The sequence below is a fragment of the Mandrillus leucophaeus genome, unplaced genomic scaffold, assembly GCF_000951045.1.
Source record: "Mandrillus leucophaeus isolate KB7577 unplaced genomic scaffold, Mleu.le_1.0 Scaffold209, whole genome shotgun sequence".
Classification (NCBI taxonomy): domain Eukaryota; kingdom Metazoa; phylum Chordata; class Mammalia; order Primates; family Cercopithecidae; genus Mandrillus; species Mandrillus leucophaeus.
The window spans coordinates 2439395-2452221 of NW_012102132.1; the positions used below are offsets into that span (position 1 = coordinate 2439395).

A 12827-nucleotide genomic window follows, 5' to 3' on the forward strand; every position below is an offset into this window, starting at 1 on the left:
GGGGACTTTTCTTATAAATAAATTATGTAAGTTTACGTACAGGCACACATTTGGTGAGTTAAAGGCTTCTGGGACTTAGCTTTCTGGTTTTAGTTTATATTTTGGGCAGCTAGAACTGCCAGATAAACAACCTCAAGTTATGCAAGATGTGAATTATTAAGCATGTTAGGATATTTAAACCTTGCTTATTTAGCCAAAATGCACAATGATGCTAAAACACTAAAAGTTTTAGAAATCGCTACCCAGATTAATGACTGATTTTTTTTTCACATACAGATAAACTAAATAGCTGCTCAAAAATAAAGGCTCACATAATATTATCTATCTACTGGCTTTAAAAATCATTCCCTGGGCTGGGCACAGTGGCTCATGCCTGTAATCCCAGCACTTTGGGAGGCCAAGGCAGGCATATCACACCTGAGGTCAGGAGTTTGAGACCAGCCTGGCCAACATGGTGAAACAGTCTCTACTAAAAATACAAAAAATTAGTTTGGCATGGTGGCACACACCTGTAATCCCAGTCATTCAGGAGGCTGAGGCAGGAGAATCCCTTGAACCCGGGAGGCAGAGGTTGCAGTAAGCTGAGATAACGCCACTGCACTCCAGCCTGGGCAACAGAGTGAGACTGTCTCAAAAAAAAAAAAAAAAAAAAATCCCTGAAAACAAAAATTGGCTGGGCATGGTGGTATGCGCCTGTGGTCCCAGCTACTTAGGAGGCTGAGGTAGAAGAATCGCTTAAGCCTGGAAGGCAGAGGTTGCAGTGAGCTGAGATCACGCTATTGTACTCTACTCCAGCCTGGGTGGCAACAAAGCAAAACCTTGTCTCAAAAAAAAAAAAAAAAATCATACCCTGTTAATGAAAACATTACTTGGTTATATTGAATTTTTCAAATATTGGCTAAAGGGAAGGGCAGAGGCTAAAAGATTGTAAGAACAATAGATCCCACTTTATAGTCTTTTCTTTAGACAAGCCCCACCTGCCCCCCATACTGCCTTCTCCATTTGCCAGTTTTGGTTTTAGTCTCTGAATTTTTTTTTATTCTTTGGAATTTTGTTTTATTAATTTTAAGAAAGAGTTTGTTAGAGTTGCTATAAGGGTACCTTTGTGTACCAGAGTGGTAATGAAACTCCACAGAATTATATCTAGCTCCATTTTCAATTTTATTTACTTTAACAGTGTGAAGCATTTAAAGGATTTTGAGCCAAATTGAATGACAGTGTTCGAGAAGCAGAAATGACTTTTGAAAGTGTCAGTTGGTAGTCAACCACGATGATTACCCTGGATAAGAACAAATAGGACTTTACTACAGAGAACACTTGATACAATAAAATTCATTGTTTAAGTGATTTGTAAAGTGCTTGTACAGAAGAAAATGTGGTAAGGGATGAAAGTTGAGTGTTATGCCGTTCACACCTATATTTGCTCTAGAAGAGAATTTGATATGAGAAACTGACATCTTGGAACTATTTCAAGATAATTTAGATTCCAAGATACCAAAAGGCACTTAAGTTTCATGTCATAAACCTTAAGGACAGTGACTGACCAAAAGTAATGATGGAGAACAAAACATCTTGTCAAAATAAGTTTCCATTTTTAGTCTTGAGCTATATAAATAAGCTTACTTAAGTTGCTGAATCCAGGGTATGATTCGTTTCATATCATCATTCACAGACTTCTCCATGTCATCCAGAGTGGCCTGGTCTACAGAATAAAGCACCTAATTAATTAACTGCTTACATGGGAAACAAAACCTTTATCTAAGTAGTGTAAAACAAATGAAAATTATTGTTTAAGGCAGAAAATTATGTTGTTTTTGAGTCAGAGAAAAATTAAACTAAATGTATCATGAGAAATAAGCCAACCTAGTTTGTTTTCCCTCTTTAACATTTAGGCAGCATTATAGATACGACAACTAATTAATAGCAAATGTACACTGGCAGCAAGAACAAGTAACAAATACATGAATCCATTTTTTGCCTATATTTTAATTCCCCAAACTCTTAGTCTACTTAATCAGTATTTTTAAATTATAAGTATTTAAAACTCACAGTATTACTAGACTTAGAACCTTAAAAATCATAAAATCAAAAACTCCACTGAAATGTTTACTTATGAAACACAAATGATCTCTGGCATATGCAAGAGCTGTTGGCTGAAGATCAGCTTGCAAATTAAGTCAGTTAGAATTTTTAATGACAGTAGAAAATGCTAGTAAATAATGAGCAAAAAAAGCAAGACACAAAATGATTTTGATTAATGGGGACAAAGTACAGAAAAAATTAGAAAAGCACTGCTATGGGGTCAACTATGTCCCCCCAAGATCCATATGTTGAACCCTTAATTCTCAGTGTGATGGTATTTGGAGAAGGGGTCTTTGGGAGGCAATTAGGTTTAAAAGAGGTCATGAAGGTAGGGACTTCATGAAGGATCAGTAGTAGACTTATAAGAACGGAGGCCAGAGAAGTTGCTCTCTCAGCCATGTGAAGACACAGCAAGAAGGCAGCTGTCTACATACAAGCTAGAAAGAGAGCTCTCATCAGAAATCAACCACGCTGACACCTTGATCTTGAATTTCTGGCCTCCAGAACTATGATAAAATAAATTTCTGTTAAGTCACCTAGTCTATGATATTTTGTTATGGCAGCCTGAGCTGCTATGACAAGCATACATCCCTAAAAGACTATTTTCTGTTGCTTTTCTAATTTTTGTGCATTTAAGTTTTTTATTTATGAGTATGTACTATGTTAATAATCAGGAAAACAGTTAAATATAAGTTTTCAATAACAAATAACATTTGCCTTATTTGGAACCCACAGTTAAAGTAATTCATAAATGCGGCATTTAGCCATCATAAATGTGATGTCATTCAAAGTAATTAGTTCAGTTTTCCATGAGCAGCCCATAGAAAAAATCTATGGCTATAAAATATAACCAGAAAGTCCTTTATTTTCAACTTTGCTAGCTGAATATTAATTTCAAATAGCAGATGTCCTAATATATTCAAGAACACTGTAAAGTAGCAATACAAAAACACTAAATTCTTATTTCATCATTTCAGAACACCAACTCAGTAGCAGAACAAGTAAGAAATCAAACTTTAATTTCTACTGTGTTTAGCCCAGAAAAAAAAAATCCTTTCCTCCAGGATTCTGTACCTCAAGTCATCTTAGATGTTTCTACTGTAATAAAAATGTTCTTCAGCCACAAATGACATTAGAATTCCTTGTTGTAATTTCCATGTCACCCAGTGGTAAAATACAAACTGAGCTACTGGGACAGATAAGTTAACCTAAAAAAACAGCGGCCATCAACATTATTTTACATAAGCAAACATGAATATGCTTTATACTGGAAAGTTCAACATCTGCTACAAGAAAATCCAAAGTAGAGTTAAAACGGCCCTGAGGAACTGACATCAGCCAGAGTTATTGTTTCCATACCCACTTTCGACACTACATACACCATTCTTTCTTTTTTTTTTTTTTTTTTTCCAATTTTTATTTATTTTATAATACTTTAAGTTCTAGGGTACATGTGCACAATGTGCAGGTTTGTTGCATATGTATACATGTACTATGGGTGTGCTGCACCCATTAACTCATCATTTACATTGGGTATTTCTCTTAATGCCATCCCTCCCCTCTCCCCAGACCCCAAAACAGGCCCCAGTGTGTGATGTTCCCCACCCTGTGTCCAAGTGTTCTCATTGTTCAATTCCCACCTGTGAGGGAGAACATACGGTGTTTGTTTTTCTGTCCTTGTGATAGTTTGCTCAGAATGATGGTTTCTAGCTTTATTCATGTCCCTACAAAGGACATGAACTCATCCTTTTTTACGGCTGCATAGTATTCCATGGTGTATGTGTGCCACATTTTCTTTTTTTTTTTTATTATTATTATACTTTAAGTTCTAGGGTACATGTGCATAACGTGCAGGTTTGTTACATATGTATACTTGTGCCATATTGGTGTGCTGCACCCATCAACTCGTCAGCACCCATCAACTCGTCATTTACATCAGGTATAACTCCCAATGCAATCCCTCCCCCCTCCCCCCTCCCCATGATCAGATACTTGGACTCGGGAAGGGGAACATCATACACCATTCTTTCTAATACCTAATGACAGAAAATGTTTATTTTTTTTTTGTTAAAAATAATTTTTCTTACATTGAATGATTATATCATTTAGTAACTTACCAAGTCCATAAAGCATCAATTGAAACATTCCAGAATGCAAATCTACAAAAATGTGCAGACACTCTGAATTACCACAGGGCTCCAAGATGGGAACAACAAGAGCTGGGAGTGCAGTCTCTATGGAAGCTGAACAATCAAGAATTAAAAATTACTTTTCCATCTGAATATTTTCCAGAAAAATTATTTCTCAATCAATGAGTACAAACAAACCAACTATTGAAGGATCCTAAATGTTAGAGGAAAAACATGATTTTGCAAAATTTGCAATCGTATTATTATGTCAGTTAGTAGTTCAAAAAGAAAAGAAAGTAATTTTCAAGGTGACTTGAAACAAACATGCCCATCTCAAATACTACAGCAAAAAAAATCCAAAATTTCTTAGAGGGTTGAAATAGTGAAAATTCAATTTCATCAGTGAGCTGAGTTCTAGTTTTACTTTCACTTGGTAATTACTAATAAGTTAATTAATTTTTAAGGATTTTCTCTCATATATAATGGAAAGAAAACTGGTTGTTTGTAAACAGAATAAATATCTTCTATGGCCGCATGATTTTCAATGCCATTCTTCATAAAAAAGAGGTATTCTGGCAATTAGAGCCCATGTGTTTACAGAAACACTTGAAAACTAATAAACATTATTGATTACTCAGGAAGAAAAATTTTTTTCAAGTCATTTGTGTACTCTATTTCAAGTCCCAGATGAATTAAGAACATAGGCAACTGCTAAACACAAATCCCCAAAGCTGACAATATACCTGATCTAGAGTTTCATAGTATTTCCACCAGGCCCAATTAACTTTTCTCTTAATTCTGCAAGTGACATAATGAAATCCAGTAAACAAGCAAAACATTGAAAACACACTAAGTGCTGATCAGATTGAGGGGTTGTAAAAGGAATATGCTCTTCTTGTTACCAAGTTCCTCTGAAGCTACAGCACAGAAAAAGAAAGGCAGATACAGAGAGGAATGGCGATACAGGTGCAGGAAGGAGAGGTAACGTGGCAGGCGCAGAGGGGAGTGGCGATGCAGGCTTTTCACCAGGCGTGGCTTCTGCCTGCTACTTTGTCAAACAAGGACAATAACATCTTCCCCTCTATGCCACAGGTTGTTAGGATCAAGAAATGACAAGGCTGTAAAAGTGCTTTAAAAAGCAAAGTGTTCGACAAATGTATATTATCTATATTCCTTTTGAATCAAAGAAACAAACCAAAACCTCTTACTATAAATTTTCAATAATTCAAATGGGTGACATTACCATTGGTACTGTCTACACAAACAAATTATCAAACAAATTAATAAAGTAAAAGATTGCAGAAGATATATTTAATTAGAGAAAAATAAATTGCTTTAAAGCACAGGGTGAGCATCCTCAACTCCAAAATTTGAAATGCTCCAAAATCCAAAACTTTTTGAGTGCTGACATGATGCTCAAAGGAAATGCTTAATGAAGCATTTTGGATTTCGGATTTTCAGATTTGGGATGCTCAACCTGTAAGTATAAATGCAAATATTCCAAACCTGAAAAAAACATCCGAGATCTGAAATACTTCTGGTCTCAAGCATTTCAGATAAGGGATACTCAACCTGTACATCTAATACATATTTGTATACAAAATGTTTAACATGCAAATTCAGCAGAACTCTGACCTGAAAAAAACAGAACAAAAAGGGCAAAAACAAAAATTTCTTTTACCATATAATTCAGACCAATGTGACAAATTAGTTCAAATCAGTGATGTTTTGCTGAACTTACTATGTTAACATAATAAAAAGTTATTACAAATGTGAAACAGAGTTACTGATTTTTGAAACATTTCCATACTGTTACAATTCCTAACAGGGTAGGAGTGGATTCTCTAAAGCAAAACCATTTCTAAAGTGTGGCAACGGAGCAAAACTAGTTCTGGGAACTGGGGTAACAATTATAATTTCAATCTAATTACCACAATTGAGTATTCTTAGAAAAATAGGGCATCAAAGAATACAGAGAACACAGTTCAAAAGACAAGAAATACTTAGACATAAATTGATGTACATATTTTTTAACCACCAATGCCCACAGTTTTCTTTACAGAAAATAAAATACATAATGCCCTAAAGCATTTAAAGGCAACAGGTTTTAGGTAAACAAAAATGGGGAAACTTGCAAAGAAAATAAAGAAGAGGGAATTAAAAGCAGTGTAAGATGACAGGACTTGCTGCTATTTCGTCCCGCAAGAACACATACGTATCTCCTTTTATTTCTATCATTTATTGAGAACAAGATGAGGAATGGATGAACAGACAGTAATATAAAGTGTGAAGAGTGAAGAGCAGCAACTAAGCTCAATTAGGAATGGCTGTGTGTGGTTCATAGCTTCCAAACTGATCAGGATGCCCTGATTACAAGTGCTGAAGGGTAGAGTACAACACAAGGGAGCAGCACCCTGGCTTTCAAGAGTTAGGCAATGCTGCCAACTGGGCCATATCTCAAGTTACCTTAAGTGCCTTGCACTGCCTTTTTGGAACTTATCTCCAAAGTCCTGCCTCCTCTCCCCTAAACCATTTCTACCCCCACGAAACCACATACCTGAGCTGCTCAAAATCTGAAGTCTATGCCTTCCCTTGAAATGCTCCATTCTCTGAGCTACTCATTTCCTTGGGTTATTCCAGTTGGGTGTTAAAAGAAAAGCCAGCTGATTTAAGGGTGACTGCACTAAGGGATTCTAAGAATAGACTATGTAGTCCCTGGTTCCAGTAGGGATCTTAATAAAGCATGCTCACCCATCAAAAAAGGATCAAGTAAGACTACATGGAGAGTATAAATGCACGCATGTGAATTTTAAAAACAAGTTAAAGCACATGCTCTAAAATGGTGCGTCGGCAGACCCTTTCCTCTAGCAGTCCTCATTTCTAGAACTGTCCTGATTAAAGCAGAACTGAGGAGATCAACCCCGCATGCAAGCTTCCCCCTTCCTTCCAAATTATAGTCCCTAAGGCACCCTTCTCTAACACCTAGGACTCTACAAAACACCTAGGGCTTGAAAACCACTGGTGTAGCACATTCCTACTAGAGTTTAAGATCTAGGAAGAGCCTGGACTACTATAATATCCTCAAATTTCAGATGAGGAGAATGGCCCAAATAGTGTAAATGACTTGTTTAAGAGCAGACAGCTGAACTCAGATCTCTAACATTTCTACAAAAAGGAATTTTACACCTGAGTTCTGAAGACTTCTCTTTAGAAATCTTCAGAACCTAGGTGAACAGTACACAAAACCATTCCTATGTAAACATATGCTTTGAGTTTATTTTTCAAAGTAATTTATCCCTTGGCAATCATAGTTTTTGGTTTCTATTTTTTAACTTACAAGTTTTTGCTCCGTTTTTTTACTAAGCCTTGTTTACAGATGATACTAAAGTAAACCAAAGCCTATCAAAAGATTACACACCCCCTATTTTCTGGAATCTCAACAACTGAAGTTTTGAAAAATTACAAAAATTAAGATTGCAAAAGACTTAAACTCTTCCTTAAGAACAAAAAAGGTGGACATGGTGGTTCACACTTGTAATCCCAGCACTTTGGGAGGCCAATGTGGAAGGATTGCTTGAGCCCAGGAGCATAAGACCAGCCTGTTCAGCAGGCCATGGACTTAAAATAGATACATAGATAGATAAATAGATAGATAGATAGATAGATAGATAGATAGATAGATAGACAGACAGACAGACAGACAGACAGACAGACAGACAGACAGATAGATAGATAGATAGATAGATAGATAGATAGACAGACAGACAGACAGACAGACAGACAGACAGATAAAGACCAGCCTGGGCAACACAGTGAGACCTCATTTCTTAAAAAAGAGAACAAAAGGGGTGACAAGACAATTAAATAGGAAAAAACAGTCTTCAACAAATGTTACTGAGATAACTGCATCCTCACATAAAAGAATGCAAACAATAACAAGTATTGGTGAGGATGTGGACAAAATGAAACTTTCCCACATTGCTGGTTAGATTGTAAAGTGGTGTTAAACACGTCAAAAGGTTAAACAGAGTTACCACAAGACCTGGCCATTACACTCCTAGGTGTACAGCCAAGAGAAATGAAAACTTATGTCCACACAAAAACTTGGGCATGAATGTTCATAGCAGCATTATCCACAATAGCCAAAAAAGAAAAACAGCCCCAATGTTCAACAATGATGAATGGATAAACAAAAGATGGTATAGCCATACAATGGATTATTTGACAATAAAAGTGAATAAAGTATTGAAACATACTGTGAACCTCAAAAAAATTGTGTTAAAAACAGTATGTAAGAGACCACACATTATGATTCCATTTATATGAAATGTCCAAATAGGCAAATCTATAGAGGTAGAAAGTAGATTAATGATTGCCAGAAGGGAGACAGAGAAGGAGACGGGTGACTGGGTTGTGACTGCTAATGGGTACACAGTTTCTTTCTGGGATGATTAAAATGTTCTAAAATCGGCCAGGCGCAGTGGCTCACGCCTGTAATCCCAGCACTTTGGGAGGCCGAGGCAGGCGGATCATGAGGTCAGGCGATCGAGACCATCCTGGCTAACGTGGTGAAACCCCGTCTCTACTAAAAATACAAACAATTAGCCGGGCACGGTGGCGGATGCCTGTAGTCCCAGCTACTAGGGAGGCTGAGCCAGGAGAATGGCGTGAACCCGGGAGGCGGAGCCTGCAGTGAGCTGAGATCGCGCCACTGCACTCCAGCCTGGGCGACAGGGCAAGACTCCATCTCCAAAAAAAAAAAAAAGTTCTAAAATCAAATTGCAGTGATAGTTGCACAACTCTTTCCGTAAAAACCACTGAATGAGGTAATTATATGTGAATTATATCTCAATAAAGCTATTAAGAAAAAAACACCAAAAGGGGGCAGTGGTTAGTAGCCTTTCTAACTCCAGTGAGAGTTTCAATTATACTTTCCAATCATAATTTTTAGGTCTGTATTTAACATCTTTGCTTGAGGGATTAAAGGGGAGGGCCTTCTAATGAAGCTTTTAATTAAATTAAGATAATGAAGTACTGATGAAGCTAATGTTAAACCCTGATAGGGCTAATGGACAGGCACCCCCAAGATACATCTAACCAATACATTCACCAAATTTCTGGCAGATTCTTTATTTCTTTTATAAGGCCCATATTTGCATTTTTGTTAAGTTAGGCTGCCCCTCTCCTTAGTCTCTTTAAAAATATAAGCTAATGCTTTGGTTTATGTTAGATCCCCTTTTTCACCTCTATCTTTTCACTTTCTTTGAATGAGTATGTATTCTAAATGCACATTTCGTTTTCTAACTTTCTGTCTTTCCTTCAGGCAATTTTTTAAAAATCTATTTCTGTCAAAGTGGTTTTAATTCAGAGTTACTAGTACATACCTAAGAAGCAGCTTTTTTAAGTATAATGGGTTGAGCTGGGCTCTGTGATGAAAAAAGGAAGTACCTTCGTTACTAGCACTATTAAGACTTCCTACTTATAAGGCACTTCACTTACGTCATCTAACTTAATTAAAGACTGTGCACTGCAGGCACAAGGTAATTATGGCCAAAAACAATTGGGGCAGGGATAGTAAATATGCTCATTATGATATTGTGAACCTATATTCCTAGAATGAAAGGGTTCACTTTCTAAATGACTGTCCCTCAAAGCTCTGAATATACTTACTAGGTAATTAAACTTGGAAGATTTTTCACTATGTCCATGTACCTGCATTTCTTATTTGAACTCTGTTAATAATTTTTAAAACTTTTAAAAAAAAGACAAGGGATGAATTCTGCTTCACTCAAAGGGGCATATTTTACAAGTATATTATAAATATTTGGACTGTTGTTTTATCACTAGAAAAAAGTTTTAAAATCATTCATATTAAATTGTTAGCTCATGTTTCATAAAGTTTTTCTTTTTTATTTAAAAAAATTTTATAAATAGACACGGGGTCTCATTTTTTGCCCAGGCTTGTCTAGAACTCCTGGCCTCAAGTGATCCTTACATCTTGGCCTCCCAAAGTGCTGGTATTACAGGCATGAGCCGCCATGCCCAGCCCCATTTCATAAAGTTTTAAGGAAATCCAATACACAAATATTTCAAAAATGAGGCCAAGCTAAATAAGTAATAAGGGAAAAATTAGGACAAGTTTGGCAGATCACAAGTTAAATGCAGAAATACCAGCTTCCACAATAAAAGCAAAATATCAGGAAAAAGACATATTAAGATTCCCATCAAATAAAACTGGATACTAGTTTAAACCAAAGAAAAACAAATGTCAGTTTAAAAGAACCTACAGTTTTCATTGGCATTGAAGCCTCTAAGAATGGCCTTCAGTTCTTGGAGCTTCTGATGAGCTCTTGCATGGACACTGTCAATCAGGAGTTTTTCTATTGATAAGTGGTCAATCTGCATAAATAAGAACAACAAATTCATACATGCAATTTAAACATTTTTACTTTAAAAGCCCAACAGTAGATTACTGTGCTTCAAAATATTTCCTTTTGGAATCACATTGATTAAGTGTTAATCACTAATAGAAAGCAAACTTAAAGTTAAAAATTAACTCACATGGTATTGAGTTAAAAATTAACTTACATGGTATTGATAGTTTAAAAACTATAGTTAACATTTTGGTAAGTATAGGCAAAGATATTACAAATTAGTTATGGTGCCCTAATGCCAGACCTTAAAATTAAAATGGTATCTGATCTAAATTATAAAATATGAAAGAATATCTTAAAAATTATATATTATAGTATCAGATGTTTTTAAAAAAACAACAAATGTAAGAAGTGTAACATTCACTTAAAATAAGTTTCATAAAAGGTTTTAGGAAGAATTAGATATTTTTAAAAATTTATGCTAAGAGTTTAAGGATAAATGGCAAGTTACATTCATTTAAACCAATATTAAAATATATTGAGATCTTTTACCTTCATGGCTCTTTCTACTAATTTGGAATCAGAAGCTGGCAAAGGAGGATCATGAAAAATCTGTAAAGGCTTGGAGACATCATTCTCATCAATTTTAATTGTAACTTTGTGAACAGATGCTGTTCCAGTTTTTCTCCCAAGAACCTGTTGACTAAAGAAAAAAAATGAAGAATTTTTTTCAACACAGTCTGTTAACTTCTAGAATAAAATAGAGACAATCCATTGTGCAGTTTAGCCAGAGCCTGGAATATGGCAGGCCCTCAGTGTTTGTGGAGGGAATAATAATGGGAAGATAGCTATTCTGTAATCCAATACAATATTTGATTTATTGCATTAAGATATATAATTTAAAAATAAAACATATACACACACGAAAAAGAACCCCAAAACAAAAACTACCTGTCTTCAAAGTGGCATCTACTCACCTCTGACTCCTTTACAGAAAATGGTGGTCATTTGGGATAATAAGATGCAGGGGTGAGGAGAAAAACAGGAATCAAATAAAGTTCAAACAGGGAATTGAGAGTTGTAAACAGTCCAATATCGATTTTCTCCCAAAGAAAAGTTTTTAACAGGCACAATTCAAAGTGGAAAACCGTGGTAAGCATGTATGTTTTTAAAAATGATATCCAACAATCTAACCTAATGGTCTTTTAGCAATTTGGTATAAGTCCAGAGTAAACTAACCTCTCAAACTTTTTAAGAATAGTAAGTCTTAGTATAAATAGGTAAATGTCTATGTATTTAAAACATGTTCTACGACAGGTGTCAACTATGGATGTCCTAGGTGGTCTACATAATACCATGGGGCCTTACTAAACAAAAGCATCTTACTAGAGGTGCATAGCTATTGGTATACAGTCATTCCTTGGTATACTTGGAAGACTGGCTCCAGGATTCCTATCCCAATACCAAAATCCATGCAAACTCATGTCTTGCAATCAGTTCTGCAGTCAGCCAGCAGAACCCACGTATAGGGAAGGTTGGCCCTATACGCAGGTTTCGCATCTTGCAAATTGATCTGCATATAAGTGGACCCACACAATTCAAGCTTGTGTTATCCAAGGGTCAACAGTATATTAAATCAGATGTATGAGAGAAAAACAGAAATAAAAGAGTATTTACAGTCATAGTACGAACCCACCAGAACTGATTTTACTTACTTCCAAACTGAGAGGGAGAGGCACTTTCCAGCATGATACCTTTCCACCTGTACAAGGTCTCCCCACCGTTCTCGGATTAACATTAGAGTTTGGGAATGTAACACTTCTAACTGAAGTGATAAACAGAAAGAATCTGATAGATGTTGTTAAGTAAAATTAATATGTTACATCAACAGTCAATCAAATACAGGCAAACTTCATTTAAGAAAGGCTCTCTTATTGAAAAACTGGAGAAAAATTTCTGAAGAAAATTTCTGAAATGATTATTTCTCCAATGGCTCATCCTAAAAAGTGTTATAATTTATAGCATAATTTCAGAAAAAGGTTTTATATTTAATTTTAAACCAATATAAAACCATAAAGTGTGGGTTGTGTCTTAATTTATCATAGTTTAGAGAACACAGATTGACCAAAGAGTACTATTTTTTTCACCAAACAGTACTTTTTTATTATTATTATTTTTTGGTTGTGTGTGACGGAGTCTTGCTCTGTCATCCAGGCTGGAGTGCGGTGGCACAATCTCAGCT

At 35.8% G+C, this 12827-nt stretch overlaps 1 protein-coding gene across 1 annotated transcript in view; it reads right to left on the reverse strand.

Annotated features, from left to right (window-relative positions):
- MED14 (mediator complex subunit 14) overlaps positions 1 to 12827 on the reverse strand; it is an 87187-nt gene that overhangs the window by 49659 nt on the left and 24701 nt on the right. The window contains exons 8-12 of the mRNA XM_011980198.1: positions 12301 to 12433; positions 11138 to 11288; positions 10499 to 10610; positions 4200 to 4325; positions 1624 to 1702 (exon numbers count right to left, since the gene is read on the reverse strand). Coding sequence (XP_011835588.1) covers positions 1624 to 1702; positions 4200 to 4325; positions 10499 to 10610; positions 11138 to 11288; positions 12301 to 12433 — 601 coding nt within the window. The remainder of the gene's footprint in view (positions 1 to 1623; positions 1703 to 4199; positions 4326 to 10498; positions 10611 to 11137; positions 11289 to 12300; positions 12434 to 12827) is intronic.